The sequence below is a fragment of the Podarcis erhardii genome, assembly GCF_964252035.2.
Source record: "Podarcis erhardii genome assembly, chromosome: 4".
NCBI classification, from domain to species: Eukaryota; Metazoa; Chordata; class Lepidosauria; order Squamata; family Lacertidae; genus Podarcis; species Podarcis erhardii.
Window position 1 is genome coordinate 5,176,272 of NC_138508.1, and position 19,949 is coordinate 5,196,220.

The window sequence follows — 19,949 nt, forward strand, 5'->3', positions numbered from 1 at the left end:
TGCTGTTTTGCTCCTATATTCCTAGCTGGTGTCTTTGTTTGGCAATGCAAGTGAGCCCAAAGATTTTCCTATAACAAGGTGTAGACAGAAAATGGGTTTCCTGCAGAGCAAAGAGGAGGGAGTGCCAAAGAAAAAAGGAAGACTTAAGGAAGGAGCCAGGAATCGAGGCATGTCAACTGAAAATCCCTACAGTTAAAGACTTTCATTTTTCTTCAAACCTAAACTTCTATGGCCTTAAACTGGATAACTTCCCCACATCTTCCTTTAAACAGGCATGCTTGTATACCTTCCAGAAAGGTCTAGTCCTGCCACCGTCTGCGTCTGGCAGCCCAAGAAGAAGAGCGGCACGTCACAGATGGTACAGAGACCCATGCTGATTACGCTCATCAGGGCGATCTGGGTGAGGGAGAGGCGGCAGTTCCTTATGATGGCACCTCCAAGGGCGATTCCGAACATGCCACTCGGGATGTTGACAGCTCCTGTGGGATGGTGGTGATGATTTGTTAAATTTGTATACCAACCTTCACACGAAGATTGCAACATAAAACTACAAAATCCGAACACAAAATACATTTTTAAAAAGCAACGATAACCCTGCCTGTTCCTTCTTTAAACTGCAGGGGTTTTGTTGCAATCAAGTGGTATGTGGATTTTGTTAGATATATAAACAATGCAGAGATCCACCAGCAGAACAACCTTTCCCTGCCCACAGCCTGCTTATTTTAAAGAAGCTTCTTTAAAAAGGGGTGGAACTGGGCGGGGGTGGGTGTTTGCAGTTTTTCCTAACGGTGCTTCAAATATACGTGATTTCACTGGTGTGCACGGTGCCTCGGGATGTAACCCCCTTGTAAATGGGGGGGGGGGGTTGGCCTGTACAGTTGCACCCACATTCCTGCACTTCTATTGGCCATGCATTTGCCATTTTAGAGCAGGCAGTCCACATACAACCAACAACAGATTGACAAGGGTTTCTGATTCCCAGTTGTTTAAGAACAGTGACCGTGAAAAGGCTCTTGCACCCACATTGAACCACTGAAAGAAATCTGGGTGGGAGGAAACCAGGAGTTCTTTTTGTGTCAAAAGCTCAGGCCTGGTACTGAAAAGCAAATTCCTGGGCTGAGCAGACACTCAGACTCAGATGCCCACCCCTACTTTCCTCTGGGCTCTTGGGAATCCATTAGATTCCCAAAGTACATCCTACAACAAAAGCCTAAAGACTGCTCACCACCTGATGCAGAGCACAATCCCTTCCCATCTCTTGGCAAAGAGATGTAGGGATAACATGGTGCATTGTTTTCTCTATTGATTTCAATGGGTTTACCCTGAGTAAAACTTAGCTGGATACCACTCATGATTTTTGCCCTGAAAAAATTGAACGCTGGCAAAATTTGGCACAACACTGCCCCTTACTAAACGCGACAGGAATGGGATCTAAATGACCTTGAGATCTTGTGATCTGGAAACAAGGAAGTAGCACACACCTAGGATCATGTTGGCAACAGATGCGGACAGGGAGAACTGTCTCTCCAACAGTTTGGCCATGAAGGTTGCTATGCCAGCAATCATGCCAGAGAGGTTGACCATAGCCAAGATGACCACAACCAAGATGGGGTTCTTCATCAGCCTCATGAAAACCACAGGAAACACTGCAACAGAAGAAAGAGTAGCAAATTATAATTAATAATAAGAATAGGCATTATTCTGTTGCTGTTTCTTGCTGCCACAGACTAAGTAGGTAGTTCTCAAAGTGGGTGCTTCTGCTCCTGGGGGGCAGTGGGGATACCTAAGGGGTGCTAAGTGGCAAGGGGACACCGGAGGTATAAATGAGTGCCAGACTTTGAAAAGCTGGTGTCACTGGATCAAGTTAATCAATTTTTGTTGAATTCGTTAAACTAAATAGTTTTAATTGGGTTTTAAATAAATTTGCAACTACTGTTTGGAATTCTGGATTTTGTTGTGTTATTATCTTCTTTGTGGGTTGTGCACACCATTTTTCTGAATAATGTTTTTTATCGGGTAGGGTAGAGGGAACTGGGTATAGGTTTATGGAACCAAGTGGGCGGTGGTGTGAAAAAATTGGGAGCCACTCAGCTAACTCTTTTTTGCCTTGAAGTGGCGGCAACAGCAAGTATGGTAGTTTAGGTAGTTTATGGTAGTTTAGGGCAGCCAACACAGGGCGGCAACGTAATGTATATGTAGGAAGGAATGGCAGTTTAGCCTGTCCAACCAAATCTGTTGCTCAGAATAAAGAACTAGCTGGGGCTTAAAAGGACTTAAAAGGGTACCGTATTTTTTGCTCCATAAGGTGCAGCGGACCATAAGGTGCACCTAGTTTTTAGAGGGGGAAATCAAGAAAAAAAATAAAAGGAGTCACACACCCTTTAAGGAACGTGCTTTTCTACGAGGAGGGAGAAGGGACTGACTGGCCACATCAGTCCCTTCTCCCTTCCGGGGAAAAGCCCGCAAGAGCCACGCGGAGCTTGTGTGAGGCTCTTGGGGGCTTTTCCTGCCTGCCTCCCCCCTGCATTCGCTCCATAAGACGCACACACATTTCCTCTTACTTTTTAGGAGGGAAAAAGTGTGTGTTATGGAGCAAAAAATACGGTATGTTTAGCATGGGAAAGAGGTGACTTGAGAGGAGATATGAGAGCCACCTTCAAATATCTTAAGGGCTGTCACATGGAGGAGGGAGCAAGCTTGTTTTCTGCTGCTCTAGAAGTGAGGGCCAAAACCAATGGATTTAACTAACAAGGAGTTTCTGACTAAATATTAGGGAGAAATTTCTGACAGCAAGAGCTGTTTGGCAGTGGAAGGGTCTCCCTCGGGAGGTGACAGACTCTCCTTCCTCGGATGTTTTGAAGCAGAAGTTGGATGAGCATCTGTCATGGATGCTTTAGCTGAGATTCCTGCATTGTAAGGGGCTGGGCTAGATGACCCCTGGGGATCCCTTCCACCTCAACAATTCTATGACTCTATGACCAGTGGAGCCAGTGTGGCCAGCCGACTGAGTGCTAAGTGAGGTGTTTGAGGCTTGTATGGCAGTTGACACCGTGCCCTTCAGGAACCTGCATTTCAGAGGACATGTGGTAAGTTACGCTGTCAGATGACTAAGAAATGGGGGGGGGGGGGAATCTGCAAGGCTCGCAGAGGAAACAGTTCCCTGGTGGTTGGGCCAGGAAGGCTCTGAAACCTAGCTGGTGGAAGCCCAGGTCACACAGAGAGACCCCCTTTCCCTACTTCTTTTTCCTTTTTATGGAAAAATTCCAATGGCAGAATAGTAGTGCCAGTGGTTCTGTGCAGCTCATTTCTGCTTGAGACTCTTGATCCACAGAGGATGATGGCATGGCCCAACGAGTCGGGCCACCCCTCACATGAGCAGACTTTGCGCTCAACATCATCCCCGCAAAGACTTCTGCCAATGTACAAGGTGTTGTTCCTTGGCAGTTCATCAGATATCATTTTATTTGTATGCCGCCTTTCCACAACTCAAACAAATGCTCAAGGCAGCCTACAACATGAAATACACACACACATAACTTCAACAAAAGTAGTCATAAACAGGAAGCAAAGCATTAAAAAACATATAACCAAACTGAACAATTTCCACATAAATCCTAACAGGATCTAAAACGAAGATACAGTGGTACCTTGGTTTGAGAACAGCTTAGTTTATGAACAACTTGGATTAAGAATGCTGCAAACCCAGAAGTAGGTGTTTTAGTTTGTGAACTTTGCCTTGGAAGCAGAACATGTTCCGCTTCCTGTTGAGTGTGTTCCATTGTAAATTGAATCCCCTGCTGCTATGGGAAAGTACACCTTGGTTTAAGAACACTTTGGTTTAAGAATGGACTTCTGGAACGGATTAAGTTCGTAAGCCAAGGTACCACTGTACAAAAAACCATCAACAACTCCTCAGCCCAAGAGTCTTTTGCAGTTCAGCTAATAAAGCACCCCCTTTCCTCTGGGTGGTAAGCTCAGGAGCTGCTGGATTCCTCTATTGCAGTAGAATGCTCTCTCTCTCTCTCTCTCTCTCTCTCTCTCTCTCTCTGGAATTTGTCTCCCTGGCTGATTAACATTTTCTTGGCCGTCCAGAAGCACAGTGGCAGATTGGAAGCATATTGTTATCTGATGGAAATAAAACTTGCTAGGCTAAAAGTAGGAACAGGGCATTTAGCTTAATCCGGAGGAGAAAGAGAGTGCTTTATTGGACCGGACAGCGAATGTTCCCCATTACTCTGCCTGATAACAGATCTCTAAATCAATCCTAAGTACACTGCATCCCGACAGAGCTTTAAAGCTGCAGTTTTACAGCGTGTCTGGAATTTCCCCTGCAATCGTGGAGAAAGTTATAGGCTCGTCTTTGGCCCTTTATCGCTTTATCATGATGCAGATTAGTAGTCTGGTGGCTGGTTAAAATCTGCCTGGTGTTACCAAGAAGAGCCATTCAGTTGGAATTCTCCACAAACCTATTTTTCCCTGAGCAAATGGACGCAGGGCCATTACGAAGGAACTGGAGGAAGCCATAGTGATTTCAGCCAAACCTCCTTCCAAAGCAGCAGTGTAAGTCTGAATGTTCACAGTGTCTACTACATGCCGGCCTAATTAGAAAATTATTGTTTGTAGATCCAGTTATTAATTCTGAAAAAAGCAACTTCACTAGTGATGGGATCAAGCCTAAATATACATTTCCCGGGAAATGTCTCTACCTTCTCCCATATGGGATCCTGGTAACCTGGATAGGTTTTTTGATTCTTATGTAACTAGATCCAGAATGTAGCCAACATTTCTCTTGGAGACCCGCCCCCCTCTCAAGAATAGGGATGGAGGAGAAATTTAATTCTATTTGCATCAGAAAGAACCATCTGACAGTGAGAGTGGAATCGTCTCCCCCGGGAGGTTGTGGACTCTTCTTCCTGGGAGGTTTTTAAGTAGAGGTTGGATGGCCAGCTGTCATGGGTGCTGTAGCTGAGATTCCTGCATTGCAGGGGGTTGGACTAGATGACCCTTAGGGGTCCCTTCCAACTTTCTGTGATACTATGATTTCATTGAGAAGCTATGTAATTCCCAGTTCCCAGATCAAAATGTGAACCAAACCACAGCCATCCTTAGAAATTTACATTTTAAAAAAAAATTCAATGACCCAACCAAATAATATGTACAATAATGCATATATTGGATGAAATGTGCATAAAATGCATACATTAGTAAAAGTAACATGGAGATGCATTATTTTAGCATGGGGAAATGCTTGCAGAAAAGTGCATATTAGCCAAAAGCACAGACAAAAATGTAAAAAAAAAATCCTTCCAGTAGCACCTTAGAGACCAACTAAGTTTGTTATTGGTCCATTTCATGTGGCTTAATGTGGTACCTTCCATAGTTCTAGTTACAGGTAGGTAGCCGTTTTTTAAATTTTGTTTTGACTACGGCAGACCAACACGGCTACCTACCTGTAACTAGACAAAAATGTGTTTATTAGGAGAAATCCGCCCTAAATGTTTTCTACACTAAAATGTTTTCAAACAGATTTTTTTAAAAAACACAAATCTGCAGGTTGCTGCAGAAATTAGAACTGAACTTCAGACTGGAAAAATGAGAAACTGAGAACTGAAATTGCCATTCATCCATTCCTGCTCAAGACACCCTGCAAAAGTCTGTCCTCTGCTTCTCTTTTTTCAGAGAAGAGAGAAGCAGGCATTCTCAGTAGTGGTGCCCTGTTACGATATGGATGCAATGCAGCTGCAAAGTGCTAGCTTGAAAAGTAAACATGGTGGGAATGTTGGGACTGCCCGTGGGAAACAGAGGGACAGTCAATTCACAGTGCGAAACACCGGAATTAGCTCAGAGTGTAATATGAGCTCTTCCGTTTATTTCCTGTCCAGGAAGTGTTTGTCACTTGACTGCTGGAGTTTGAAGAGAGCAGTCATGTTTTTTGTAATGCTGCAAAGACAGAAATAAAGGCATGTAAATACGTTTCTGTCTATCTCTTTCCCCTGCCGGGGGGGGGGGCAGGAAAGAGGGGTGTGTTCTTCTCACGCTGAGAAGGATCGCCTATTGCAACCTAGCCTGGATCTTGCTGGGGAATGCAGCCAGGGAGGTCAACAGGGAATCATGCCGGGTGCCTGGGAGAGTTGCCAGTTTCTCCTGATAAAGGCTTGATTTCCGACAGATTTCCCTTCAGATGTCAAGGAGACAAAGAAGTACACAACTTTTAGAAGACATCTGAAGGCAGCCCTGTATTAGAAGGTTTTTAATGTTTGATGTTTTTATTATGTTTTTAGATATGCTGGGGAAACCCAGCCAGGTGGTCGGGGTTTAACAACAACAACAACAACAATAATAATAATAACTCCTGTTTGGATGCCCATGCGAGCGGACCTCCTCAGCTCTCGTAGTCCTCCCTTCACCTTACTGCCTCTCCCCATCTCTCTGCCTCTTCTCTATGTTATAGCAGTTTAATCATGAAACTTAAAGGAACATTAGTGTGCTCTCTGGAAAACCTATCTTTTATACAAATAGAAATGGATTTCCATTGAAATTTTCTTGGACAAATAAGAAATACATAATAACAAACACAACATGCATAACAAAACAACAGTGAACTTAGTCTCAGTACTGATTGTTGATGTGCAAGAACAAACAAACAGACAAATAAATGAAGCAACCAGAAGACACAATAACAGGTAAGGTATAGAAACAGCAACCTGGAAGGCCAAAGGAAGAAATTTATTCATTTTTAAGCTGAAGGCCAAAAGTGTTTGGGTATTATACCAGTCCATAATGGGCAATGAAGATCTGTGGGGAGCACTGCTCCCTGCTGTCACAAAACAAATTAAACAAACAGAAACCAGGTAATTGAGCATGAAGTTTTGGATTTTGGATTCAATTTGGAAGGGTTCTAAGGCTGCTTACTTGGGACTGTAGGAAACCTACCCCTTTTCTCTCTATTCTCTGGAACAGTTAATTCCTGCCATTTCTTTTTTCTCTCCATCATCTTCATTTCCTAGATCTCACTATCTCTCTGTCCTCACGTAGTCCAAACCCAGGTTAATTGCATTTGAGCCTTCCCCTGATCTGTCTATGCCCCCATTTAACCTTGCCACATCACGAACATGTTCTGTGTAACTTATACAGCAGCAAACAGACTCTCCATCTCTGTCTACCTCTCTCTCTAGTAGTAATATGTTAGTGCTGCAAACTGCATCCAGTTTGCTTGCACACAAGACGTTAGCCACAATCGATATCCATCCTTGTCTTTTCTTTATGAAATATCACACTAAACTCACTTGGATCCAAACTGATAAACAATCTAGCTGCATTTTAAGCAGGTAATGTGTACACAGTTTAAGTACAAGTTCTTGGTAGGTTGGTTCAGGTTGTGTGGGTTAGGGTAGCCTGTGTATAATCTTGTTCTGCTCCAAAACTGCATTCGGTCCTTCAAGATGCAAAGCTATATTACTTGGGATTTATTTGTTTTGTAATTAAGTGAGTGCAGCAACCTGTGTGGTGTGCAACAAACTCTGGAGCAAATAGCCCAAAGATTCATGCCTACATGGGGAAACATGGGTGCCTGTGTAATGTGTGAACCAAGACATGTGTAGGCTTCATAACTTGGGTATGCAGAGACGAGCAGGGCTTCTAGATGGGCAAATAAACACAAGCTTACTTCCGATGAACTGTTTCAGAGTGTAGTCTTTCAGTTCTTTTTCTTTACTTCTTTCGGGTAGGAAGTCGTTGTTTTGAGCTTCTGAAGGGCTGTTCTGGGGCGACTCTTCCTAGAAATGGGCAAGTGACATTACATTAGACATGAACACAAGGCTATGAGTCAGTGTGGTCAGAGCGTCAGACTAGAACCTGGAAGAGCAGCTTTCAAATCCCCGCTTGGCCATAAAGCTCACAGGTGGCCTTGGGCCAGCTACTGCCTCAGCCTAAACACAGGGACTTTAGGGGGATTAAATGAGTAGGGGGAATAAACCACGTATGCCATCTTGAGCTCCTTGGAGAAAATGGGGGTGTGTGTGTGTGTGTGTAATATACCAGTAAATGCAATAAATAAAGAAACAGTAATATTCCTGGGAAACCTCTGGATCAGTCCACCAAAGCGAGAATCCTGCACAAAAGACCAGGAGTCCTTAAAGCTGGGCTTTGGTCTCTCCATAGTCCACTTTGTCAATCTCACTCCCAAACTCAAATGAACTCAACCTCACTTTTTATCCCCCCCGCCCCCCGCTTCAGTCAGAATTGCATCCTACTGCTGTTTCCCTTTTTGCTACGCCTCCTTTGCCACACGACCGCAACCCACTGTTTCCGCAGAGCGATGCAACCCCACTGCACACTTGGTATTTTATCGGTTTCCATTATAGGCCAGCTACTATTATATCAGCCAGCTACTAATCTGATAAGTTTAGCAGCTGGCTGATTCAAATCATTTTCCACTGGATTAGCTAACTGCATTCTGCTTCAGTCTGATCCAAACCCACCCACAGATTTCCATAGACATTTTCAGCAGGGGTATAACACACACACACGTGCACACAGAGTCAACCCACAGCTTCCATCCATTTAACCTGTGCAATTTCAGCTTTATGCATTTGACCAAAAAATGATATATTTAAAGGAGGGGGGCATCCAGGAAAAAAAGTCAGCAATCCCACCCACCGTTGTATTTGCCTTGGGATCCAGGAGTACCCACCCCCAAGCTACAAATCTGCTTCAGAGGAAGGGTAACCCCATCAAGAGCAGGTAACCTCCCAATCATCCAGTCTAAGGAACTGCCCCCTTAGGACTGAGCTTCTGTTTGTTGGGTTTCATCCAGTCCATTACAGAGGCAAGGCAAGACAAAAGTCCAGCACTTCCACTGCCCCACCTGCAGATGTAAAGGAGAGGTAGAGCTGTTATGTCATCAGCACATTGCTGACAACGTATTCCAAAGCTCTGGATGACCCCACCTAGTGGTTTCATGTAGATGTTAAACCTCCTAGGGCATAAAATTGAGGCCTGAAGAACTCAACACAGAAGGCTCTGTGGAGCTGAAGAGCACTCCCCAAGCATCACCCTCTGGAAGCAAGCATCCAAGCAGGACTGGAACCACAAAGCAGGGCCGCCGCCACCCCAACTCAAGACAGCTACTCCAGAAGGATATCATGGTTGGTGGTATCAAAAGTTGCTGAGAGGTTAAGGAGAATTAACAGGGACACATTTCCCATGTCTCCCAACAGTGGTCATCATATAGAATGACCAAAGCAGTTTCTGTGCTAAAACTGGCCCTAAACCCCAATTGAAATGGATCTAGAAAATCAGTTTCCTCCACCTGGTCCATAACCACCTGCTTAATAACCTGGCCCAAGAAAGGGAGATTGAAATCCGAAGACTCAGTGAGGTCGCTAACATAATACATCCTTTTATCACTCTGCTGCTTTTGTAATCTTGTTCTCCTCAAATCCGCTATTTTGCCAAGAAAAAGGCTAGAAGAGAGTTTTTGTCCTTCTCTTTGTTAAGGCTATTGGATCTCCTCTGTGGACTTTGTTACAGTGGACGGCCCTGTCCCCGAGATTCCCTAGGGGCAAATCAATTTGACTCTGTGCAAATAGCATGGCATAAAATCAAATGGATGCAGCAAAGTCAGCACTCCACTTAAAGCCAGAAAAGATCCATTTAAATATCCTTCCGTGGAGAGGTTAATGCCTGCGTTGTCTTTCTGGTGAAGTGACATTTAGCTGGCCTGGCTCTCAGCTTCATGGCACTTAGTAGCTGAATGCTGAATCTGGCTGGTACGAGTACAGTTGGTTTACTATGAAAGCTAAAACACTCATTACACGGAAGTGTGTGAATATGTATAAACCCTGACGATGGCTTGTTCTGGGAAGCAGCATCCGGAGGAAGAGACTTGGAGAAGCAGCAGGTCGGAATGCTTAACCCCCCCCCACTCCTGAAATCACTTCTTTCCTCTACTGCTGCTTACCCCAACCTCTACAATATGGTTACCAGACATCCCTGTCTCCCAGGGACAGTCCCCGGATTTACAAATCTGTCCCTGGCCAAAATCTGTCCCCGGAATGTCCCTGGATTTCATTTAACGTCCCTGGATTTATATTTTAAGTGTTGTAGATTTATTAGTAGGGAATGAATGTTGCGTGATTGGTTCAATGGCACAAGGCACATCACATGGGGACTTCCGGCGAGGCAAAATGGCAGATGCCACGGCAGCGAGCAGCTCCTGAAGCCAGCCAGAGCCAACTGTGCTACCAGGCTGGCTCCTGGCTGCTGAGACTGCCGCTGCCACGGCCGAGGGGGGGGGGCACTCAACCCCCCCCCCATGACCCAAATCAAGCCGGGTGTGAAAGTGCCCGGCCACCCGGCCGACAGCCCAGTGGCACTCTGGGGCCAGGGAAACCCTGGAGCCAATGCAGGGAGAAGGAGGAGAGGAGAAGGAGAAGGAAGAGAGAGAAAGAGGAAGGAGAAAAAATAGGGGAGACCCGACCTTGCCGCACTGCTGCTGCCGCCGCTAAGGAACAGAGGTAGGAGAGCACTGGAAGGGCAAGGAGACGGGGCCAAGCCCAGGCCTGGCCTGAACCTACTCCAGGGTGGCTAGCGCCCCAAGAGAGCAGGCTGGGGCCCAGAGGAAGGCTGCACAACAGAGGAGACCACAGAAGAGATTACTTCTTCTTCTTCTTTTTTTTTTTTTTAAAAATAACTTTTAAAAAAATAACTCCCCTTTTCTTCTCTCTTTTTAAAAAAAGTGTCCCTGGATTCTTTGGGGGGAAATCTGGTAACCTTACCCTACAAAGGCTTGTGAGGGTAAACATGTCTGGAATGCAGTTGGGGAAAGCAGTTGCATCAGAAAAACCAGAGGGGCAGGGAAGGGTTAAGCATCTGTCTCCCCCTACCACTGCCTCAGCTTCAGTTTGAGTACTCCTCACGAGGAGGAAACCATGACCGTCACATTCTTTTGGGGCAATTCTCTTGGGGCTTCTTGCATCGTGATGAAACTTTGCAGGCCACTTGGGCTGAGGCTTCCACTGAGAAATGCAGGTGGAGCGGAGGCAGGAAAAAAGCAATTACCCAGCTTGGGAAGTGGCCAGGACATCAAAACTTATCACTGCTGCTCTTACAGCGCATGCCAAGGGATTGTTAACAATCAGGAGCAACCAGGGTCTCGGGTTTATGTCTCACTGGAAAAAGAGCAATTCATTTGAAAATGCTGCTTTTCCTCCACACTTCTTGCAGCAAACTGTTTGCCAGTGATCACTCCGCAGAGCTCACAAAAAGCAGAAGATTGTATTTGCTTGATCTGATCTTTTGGAGAAACTGCTCTTAATCAAGGGGGAAGCAACTTAGCAAACAAATGAGACTTTTCCTACTGCCACCCTTCACAGCCCATCTTCACCTTCTCTAAGAATGCCTCTGGATCAGATATATATCTGTGACTCATCACCTTTCTTTCTTTGTTTCAGTGTTCTATTTCCTGGTGTTCTCTCACTAGGGCTGGCCCTAAAAAAAGGTAAAGGTAAAGGACCCCTGACAGTTAAGCCCAGTCGCAGAGGACTCTGGGGTTGCGCCGCTCATCTCGCTTTACAGGTTGAGGGAGCCGGCATTTGTCCACAGACAGTTTTTCCGGGTCATGCAACCAGCATGACTCAGCTGCTTCTGGTGCAACGGAACACGGAAACCAGAGCAGCGCATGGAAACGCCGTTTACCTTCCCGCTTTCAAACTGCTAGGTTGGCAGGAGCTGGGACTGAGCAATGGGAGTTCACCCCATCACAGGGATTCAAACCGCCGACCTTCTGATCGGCAAGCCCAAGAGGCTCAGTGGTTTAGACCACAGCGCCACCCACGTCCCTAGGGCTGGCCCTACCATTAGCCAAAATGGGGTGGCCGCCTCAGGTGGCAGATTCTGAAGACCAGGGAGTGAACAGAACTGATGTGCCTGCTCTGTGCTCCCTATGCTAGTCTGCTGCCCTCAAGTGTAGAGGAGGACACTGTCTATTTGCCAGTGATGAAGTAACTGGTCTTCTGTACGTCGTTTGTGGAGGCACCATTTTCACCTTCACTTTAAGCAGCAAAAAGGTTTGGGCCTTCCTTGTCTCTCACACAGGACACAAAGATAGAAACTCAGCCATCCTTCTGCCACATGGCCAGCACACTTTGTCGCGAGACTTGCACCCACTTCCACCTTCACGACTTGAAATTTGATGGTGCACCTACTCATGAAAGGCTTGTCTGGGCTTCCTGTTTCCGGTGTGCCAGGGGATGGACGCCTCTCCCAACACCGTGGAGCAAGATAGATGGAGATAATCAGAAAATGATGGGGGAAATTGCATTTTCTGCATTCCTCTTTGATTGGAAGAGGGACCTTGCTCTCACCCACAGTTTGCCTGGCGGTCTGGCACTCTCTTCCTCATGGAATGCGAGGGCAGGCAAAGGCACTGGGCGCGTGGAGTACTCTGGCTGCTGCGACCATGCCCCCTGCCCCCCCGATCCCTTTCCTGGAAGCACAGGTTATCCTGATAATTGGGTTTGTTTAATTGGAATAAACTACGGGCGCCTTCTAGAGATGGTGAGATAAAAAACTGTGAAAATGAACCCAGCTACAAGGATTTAAAAGGTTTAGATTGAGAGGGGATTTCATTCGGTGAAAGAGACAATGCGGGGAGAGGAGTTCACGCTTTGCTTATATCAAAGTTTTTCTCTACATTTATGATATGAAAACCCTCCCCTGAATGCAGGGTTTTTTTAAAAAAAAATCTGTACAAGTGTGGAAGGAAGAAATTGGAATATAAATGTGGAATTTAACAAAACTGGAACTGCACATGCGTGAGAGAAAGGAACTGAGAGGGAAGGGAGGGGAAAAACACTATGCTTCGAAAATATGGAGCAAAGTCCTCTCTAACCTCCTTTATCCACAAAGGAATGTGTTTGAGATAAGGACAATTGGCCATAAATCAGCAGCAGGGAAGAAAGGAGTCTACCAGCTGCGGGAATAGAAATTTTTGGATTAACTATTTGCAGTCTGAATTCAGACCATTCTTCCTAGGCTGGAAAAATGGTGAAGATGGCTTGACGAAGTGATGCAGTGACTTTTGGAAACTGAGATAACCGCTTCTCCCGAGACATGACGGGAACCATAAACAGTTGTAATAATGAAGGATATAACACCATATGGACAGGAAAACATCATGGGGTGGGGGGAGGAAAATGTCACACGCAAGAAAGAATAAGGATTACAGTTAGAGTTCCTCACTTGGAACTTCATAAATTACCTAATATACCAACATGAATGAAATCACAAGATTGTAGCTCTTATATAAGGAATTATTATATCTAAATGGAAAGTAATGGAATTTATTAAGATTTTGGAATGCAAGAAAAATGTCCACAACCCTGTGGGTTAAAAAGGTTAGACTAGAGTACCATGGTTGTTTTACAGGAGGGCACAAATCTGGATTCAGGTGTCTCTGGTCCAAGCCCAGCACCCTACCCACTAAGCCGAAGTGGCTCATGCGCCAGTGTTTTGAATTGCCTTACTTTCCATTTCAAGAGGAAAGAGATCGTGCCTTGAGAATAGCTATTCTCAAGCGTGTCCTTACCTCTCTAGGCAGCTCTTTTGGAAAGAAGAAATAAGGTATTGAAGCAATGGCGACCACGCTGGCGGAAATTATGAAACCGAGCCACCAGGCTCCAACCCATCGTGGATCTTTGTTATTAATGTGAATGTCCGCTGAAACACAAAGCACATGGAAGAGCTCAAAGATTCGCTTGTGCTTTGGTGGCTGATAGCACAACTCTCAGAGGCCTCAACAGCTGCCTACCCCTTTTGCCAGGAACATAGACTCGGGCTCATCCAGATTTGCTTTTACACCACCTTTTAAGGCATAAAAAGGCTGAAATAGATCTGTGGCGTCTGCCTGTGTCTGTCTCTGGAAGTGGCACAGGTGGAAGCTGCAGATCCATTCTGGTCTTTTTCTTCTGCCTGCATCTCTCTCTGTTGCATGGCTCTGTCTCCATCTCACCACTCACCACATTTTGCTTACACCTGGTGAGTGACATCTCATTCTCTAGAACAGGAAGATGAAGAAAATTTAATCTGTTTTGGTCAATTTGGGTTAGCTCATTATCTGTTTAAAGATAAAGAACATGAAAACTTACTGTATCACTACAGCAACACCTGATATCACTACAGCAAAATAATATTTTGTTGTCTAATTTTAAAGTTGGTATTTTTCAGGGAAAGTTTAGTTGTTAATTTAAAAACCAGTGCTTAGCTAAGTTTTAGTTTCTTTTGTTTGTTTGGTGAATAAAAATAATATCCTTTATGATTATGAGTATCAGTTCAATATTTTTTTCCCTTTTAGAGGGAATCAAATCCCTGGTGAAATGTGCTATGCATGTCTATGGGGTCAGGGCACAAATATCTTCATTTTAAACTGTGTTTGACATCCTATAATCCTGCACATCTTGTAGTGGCTTCCCGTGAAGGACGTCATTTGCTCAATGAGCCCGGGTTCTTTTAAACCCAGCTCCTACACTAGCAGATTCCATTTGCTCGCCTGTCTTTGTGTACATTTGTTTCTATGAAATCTGAACCCTGGTGGCTTAGGACTGAAGCAGTGGCGTAGCGTGGGGGGTGCAGGGGGGGCCGGCCGCACCGGGCGCAACATCTGGGGTTAGGGCAAATCCACGGGTTAGGGGGCGCAGGGGGCGCAAATTACTTGCCTTGCCCCGGGTGCTGACAACCCACGCTACGCCACTGGACTGAAGTCATAAACCTCCACTCTGAGACACAGGAAGGTCAGTAGTGCTGACTTCAGCTAAGTACACCTTCACTTATGGACTCATTGTTAAAACCGTCTTTATGGAAGACAATCTTACTCGGCTACAAGGGATCGCCAAAGAAGAAGAACACAATTACCAGACATAGTGATAGACATCAGAGCAGAAGCACAAATTCTGGCCCACACTTCCTTCCTTCTGTGTCTGCGAGATTTACTCACTCACAAAGATGCTCACACAGAACATTTGTTAACTCACCTGCGGGAATTTTATCAATGTCAACAAAATAGCGCAACGTAGCTGCCCCCACGATGAATGCTAATGCAGGACCCACTGTAGTTGCAGCAAAGAGGATTCCTGTAAAAAAGGAAACAGAACGTCTGCTCAAGTAGCAAGCCCACTAAGCATCTTTCAAAATTTGTCCCAATGAGTTTATTTAACATTTACTGTATATACCGCCCTGATTGTGGTAAAATCTATAAACTGTTTATCCTCTAAGTGGGGCTGGAATAATGAGGTGGATTCACACAACTCACTCTTTTCCAGGGGATTTCCAACCCTAGTTGAGATTCGGTTTGGGTATGTATGCATCATCCCAGTCTTGTGAATGGTTCAGTGTATGTGCAGATGCATATCCAGATCAGTGGCAAGTCCATGCCATGTTTTAAATTTTCCAGACAGAGGCTGCTGTACCCCCATCCAACCAAATGGTGGCAAATTCCTGCCCAGGCTAGCTAAAAAGGTAAATTTAGTATGGTGGTGGTGGTGGGAAGCTTCCTGCTAAGTAAAGAACTTCCTGACAGTAAGAGCTGTTCGACAGTGGAATTTGCTGCCAAGGAGTGTGGTGGAGTCTCCTTCTTTGGAGGTCTTTAAGCAGAGGCTTGACAACCATATGTCAGGAGTACTCTGATGGTGTTTCCTGCTTGGCAGGGGGTCGGACTCGATGGCCCTTGTGGTCTCTTCCAACTCTATGATTCTATGATTCTAAGGCCTGGTGGTAAAACGAAAAAATCAAAAAACAGTCAGCATCTACTCAAGGAAAGGAGATCACCTAGAAAAAACCACACACACATACCACCATTGCCTAGGGATAAGGGTCCATTTCAACCCAAAAAGTAAACTGTAAAGCCAGCCTCCTGACAGGCCTCTTGCAGCCTCATGTTCAACTGTAGCACCCACTACAAGGTTCATATCCTGCCAGCTGTTTTATTTTATGATTAAATTTATTTTATGCTTTGACTGCTGGTTTTGTAAATCACTTTGCGGGGGCTACAACAGGGGAGCAATTTTTGTTGGGACTGCAACAGAGAAGAAAAAGTTTAACTCCTTACTCACTGCAGGCCTGATGAAAATCCCTCCTCCCAGCTATTAACATTAACATCATTAACATTAACATTAACACATCTAGTTTGGCCTTTGGGTTCCTCCACACTTCCAGTTGTCCCGTGCTTTCAGTTTCCCATTCCATTCACAGGGAAAACCAGCTCTTTAGCGCTCAACTGGAGCAAACATCCATCTGGGGAAAACTCAAATTGCCATTTGCTCTGACTGAGTGCTGAAAAGCGGTTTTCCCCAGGGAGAAAACAGCAGGACAAGAGGATTAGTGGATAAGCCTCTTGTTTGTGGTCCATCCAGACAATCTGTTTGGGAACCACTGCTTTATCTCTTCTTTCCTTGGCTCAGGGCCCTCCTTCATCCATTCTCAGGTGCGCTGCAGGTCACAACTCAAGACAAGATGCCTATATGGTATAAGGCACTAGCCTGGGCAGCTAGCCTTTGTTTCTAGCATCTTACCTATATAGAGAGGGGAGTTGCTCTTACTGGCAAAATCATCAATGTATGAGATGCCGAAGGGCTGGATGGGGACCCCGCCAATCCCCAGCAGGGTCTGCCCAAGTAAGAGCAGCATCACAACCACTTGGGTTTCTTTCTTTTCGGATTTAGTGCATATTTCTGTCTCATTCCGGTTTGGGAGGCATATGTCTGAAGTGGTACTTTCAGAACCTGTAGAGGCAAAAGGAGATGCTATCAAGCTGCCACACCCATCTATTGTTTTACTGCTGGGTGAAACTCCCTTTGGAACTGGGCACAGCAAACAGAGCTATTGAGCAGCAGCAGCAACAACAACAACAACACAAAGCTGGTTTCTGTTCTCTTAGCATCTTCTCTTACCCGTCCCTACCCAGCCTCTATATGGAAGGATGCTACAGCAGCACACAGTCATGCAAGGAGGAGCATTCTGATAGGTGGCTTATGACCAGGTTACTTCAGAAACTGCCAAGTCTTTGAGACTGGCCCTGAAGGCCCTGCAGTGGTGGACTTTTGGGTCTCAAATACCGTGACACCTTGTGCCGGCACCAAAATTCTGCCTAGAGCTGTGTCTCATTCAGCTGCAGTCTCCGCATCCAGTTCTGGTACAGCAGGCTTGTTGAAGGTTTGGTGGAGGCAGTGATGGCCACCAACTTGGATGACTTGAAAAGAGGGTTAGACAGATTCATGGAGGAGGGAGCTATCGATGACTACTAGCCCCTTATGGCTGTGCACTGCCTCCACCAGTTGCTTGGAAACGATAGGAGGGGAGAGGGCTCTTGTGTTCGAATCCTGCTTGCAGGTTTCCCACAATGGGCATCTGGGTGGCCACTGTGAGAACAGGATGCTGGACTCGAGGGGCCACTGGCCTGATCCAGCAGATTCTTCCCATGTTCTTATGAATCATGGACCGGGAGAGAAGGGAAAACCCACTCTCATCACTGTCTCATGCTATTCGTTTAATGGAATGTGCACTGAGAGCCTCATTATTGCCCCCACCTCATCAGACTAGCTGAAATTGGCAATAGAGTCTAACGTAGCTTCCTGTATGGCTTTGGAAAAGAATTTATTGCCAAAATGTTTTTTTGTGTGTTTTTAAATGTATTAGTTTATTGGTAACAATGAATTTAAGTTTATGTTGTACAGTTGTACAGTATAATAAAACATAATTGAAAAACTAAATAAAATAAAATAAAAATGGAATTGGGTGTGTGTCAGTGTCCAACTCTTGGCTTGATTGTCTGTGGTTTTCTAATGCAAAATGAAAGTAGTTTTCCCCCCTCAATTCCAAATGTGAACCTCCATACTGAAAAGCTACCCAAGGAGATTTGGGTAGAGACTGTGAGGAGATATGTTAGCCATCTTCAAATATCTCAAGGGCTGTCTCACGGATGATGGAACAAGCTTGTTTTCTCCTGCTCTGAAGAATAGGACTCGAACCAATGGCTTCAAGTTACAAGAAAGGAGATGCCAACAAAACATCAGGAAGAACTATCTGACAAAATAAAAAATTGTCCAGTAGCACCTTAGAGACCCACTAAGTTTGCTCTGGGTATAAGCTTTTGAGTGCGTGCACACTTCTTCAGATGCATGCACACAAAAGCTTATACCCAGAACAAACTCAGTGGGTCTCTAAGGTGCTACTGGACAATTTTTTAATTTATTTCTACTGTGTCAGACCAGCACGGCTACCTACCTCAGCTATCTGACAGTAAGAGTTTTTCGACAAGGGAATGCTCTCCCTCGGGAGGTGGTGATTTTAAGCAGAGGTTGGATGGCCATCTGTCATGGATGCTTTAGTTGAGATTCCTGCATTGCAGGGGGGTTGGACTAGATGACCCTTAGGGGTACTTTCCAACTCTACATTTCTATGATTCTATGAATCAACAGTTTCCCCAATTCCAACTGCAAACCTTTGTGGTGAAAAGGTCCCCAAGGAGATCATACATAGGAAGTCCTTACCAGTAACGGAGCGATCATATTCGTAGGGTCCCGAGATAAAGTGAGGAAGTGACATGACCAGACCAGCAATGGAGACGAGGACAGCCCCATAGCCAATGAAGCGGGGCCTGTGGACTCTGCAGCCCATGTAACTCACAAAGATGATCAGCAGCGTGTTTCCCACCTGGGTAGTGAGATGAAAGGTTGAGAGGCCTCTTAGGACGTTGGGGAAGCCACATCCTTATGAAAGATAAAAGCAGGGGAGGAAAGATGGAAGCAGCAGCAGCAAAGGTGGTACCTCGTTGAAGGAGACCACGGTGCCGGCCATCTGGCTGGACAGTCCAAAGCGCTTCTCGATTGTGGAAATGGAGCTTTTCACAAGGCTAGACGTCATCAGCTGAGAGAACTGCAGAAACCCCTGGCAAAAAACGAAGAACTGCAGAAGGAGAGAAAAAGAATGAACAAAAATCAAAATGGAACCTGAGAAACCTGAGGCTGTTCTGCTGCACTGGGAGTAACGAGTCCTGACTCGCTCCTCACTCGGTAGTCTGTGCAGGGCACACAGCAGCTGCTCTCCAACCCACCTGCCAAGTCTCTGCCTCCTTTCCCTTCCCTGTCACAAATACCTGTGGTCCCAAACCCCAGTTCTAACTATCATGTTTTGTGATGTATCTGTGCAGAGTTAAAACTGTGGGATAACCAGTCTCAAATAACGGTCTAATTAATGCATGAAGGGGTTAATACTGTACACTGTCCTGCCTGGCTTAGCTATATCCACTCCCCTCACTTTGGGATGAAATGATTAATGAAGCTTTTGTTCCAGAGAAGCTCAATGTGTGAGGAGGTCTCAGCTAGTTGCTAGTTGCTGCAGCTCAGACTGCATGGCTCTTACAAGCCAGTCTTGAGTTCCTGTGCCAATAATTTAGGAACTTTCACCACTTTGGAAATATGCCAAGTTTTACTGCCTGTGCAACTTTTTATGAATGCTGTATGGAAAAGCACAAGAATATGACCTTCGGAGGGTTTGTAAGTAAACCATTTTTAACTTACCAAAGGTGTGGCCTTTTTCTGTGCTCAGGGAAAAGGGAAGTTTTGGAACTCACAAGGGCATATTTTAAAGGTCTTCCATCCTACATTTCCACACTTTATTTTGCTGCATGTTTTGTGATTTAAAATCTCTGTTTGGGTTCTCTGACCAAAGAGTAATTTTATTTCGGCACTGCATGTGGGTTGGGCTAGTTGACTCTTGCAGTCTATTCCAACTCTACAATTCTATGACTAATATGGCTCTTAGTCTGAGGCAAAATAGAGGGATTGGGAGCTCAAGGAATGAGTACGGTTTTTGTTTTTTGCCACTAACTGTGTGTGCAAATGCACAAAAAACAGACTGCTTGTGAGCCATACAGTGGTGCCTCGCAAGACGAAATT

General features: G+C 45.3%; 1 protein-coding gene across 4 annotated transcripts in view; it reads right to left on the reverse strand.

Annotated features, from left to right (window-relative positions):
• The window catches only part of SLCO2B1 (solute carrier organic anion transporter family member 2B1), a 62,704-nt gene that overhangs the window by 6,966 nt on the left and 35,789 nt on the right, over positions 1-19,949 (reverse strand). For all 4 annotated transcript variants that reach the window (XM_081860397.1, XM_081860398.1, XM_081860396.1 and 1 more), the window contains 8 exons: positions 18,820-18,957; positions 18,543-18,705; positions 16,566-16,775; positions 15,030-15,128; positions 13,589-13,719; positions 7,667-7,775; positions 1,482-1,646; positions 287-479 (listed from right to left, as the gene is read on the reverse strand). In XM_081860397.1, coding sequence (XP_081716523.1) covers positions 287-479; positions 1,482-1,646; positions 7,667-7,775; positions 13,589-13,719; positions 15,030-15,128; positions 16,566-16,775; positions 18,543-18,705; positions 18,820-18,957 — 1,208 coding nt within the window. The remainder of the gene's footprint in view (positions 1-286; positions 480-1,481; positions 1,647-7,666; positions 7,776-13,588; positions 13,720-15,029; positions 15,129-16,565; positions 16,776-18,542; positions 18,706-18,819; positions 18,958-19,949) is intronic.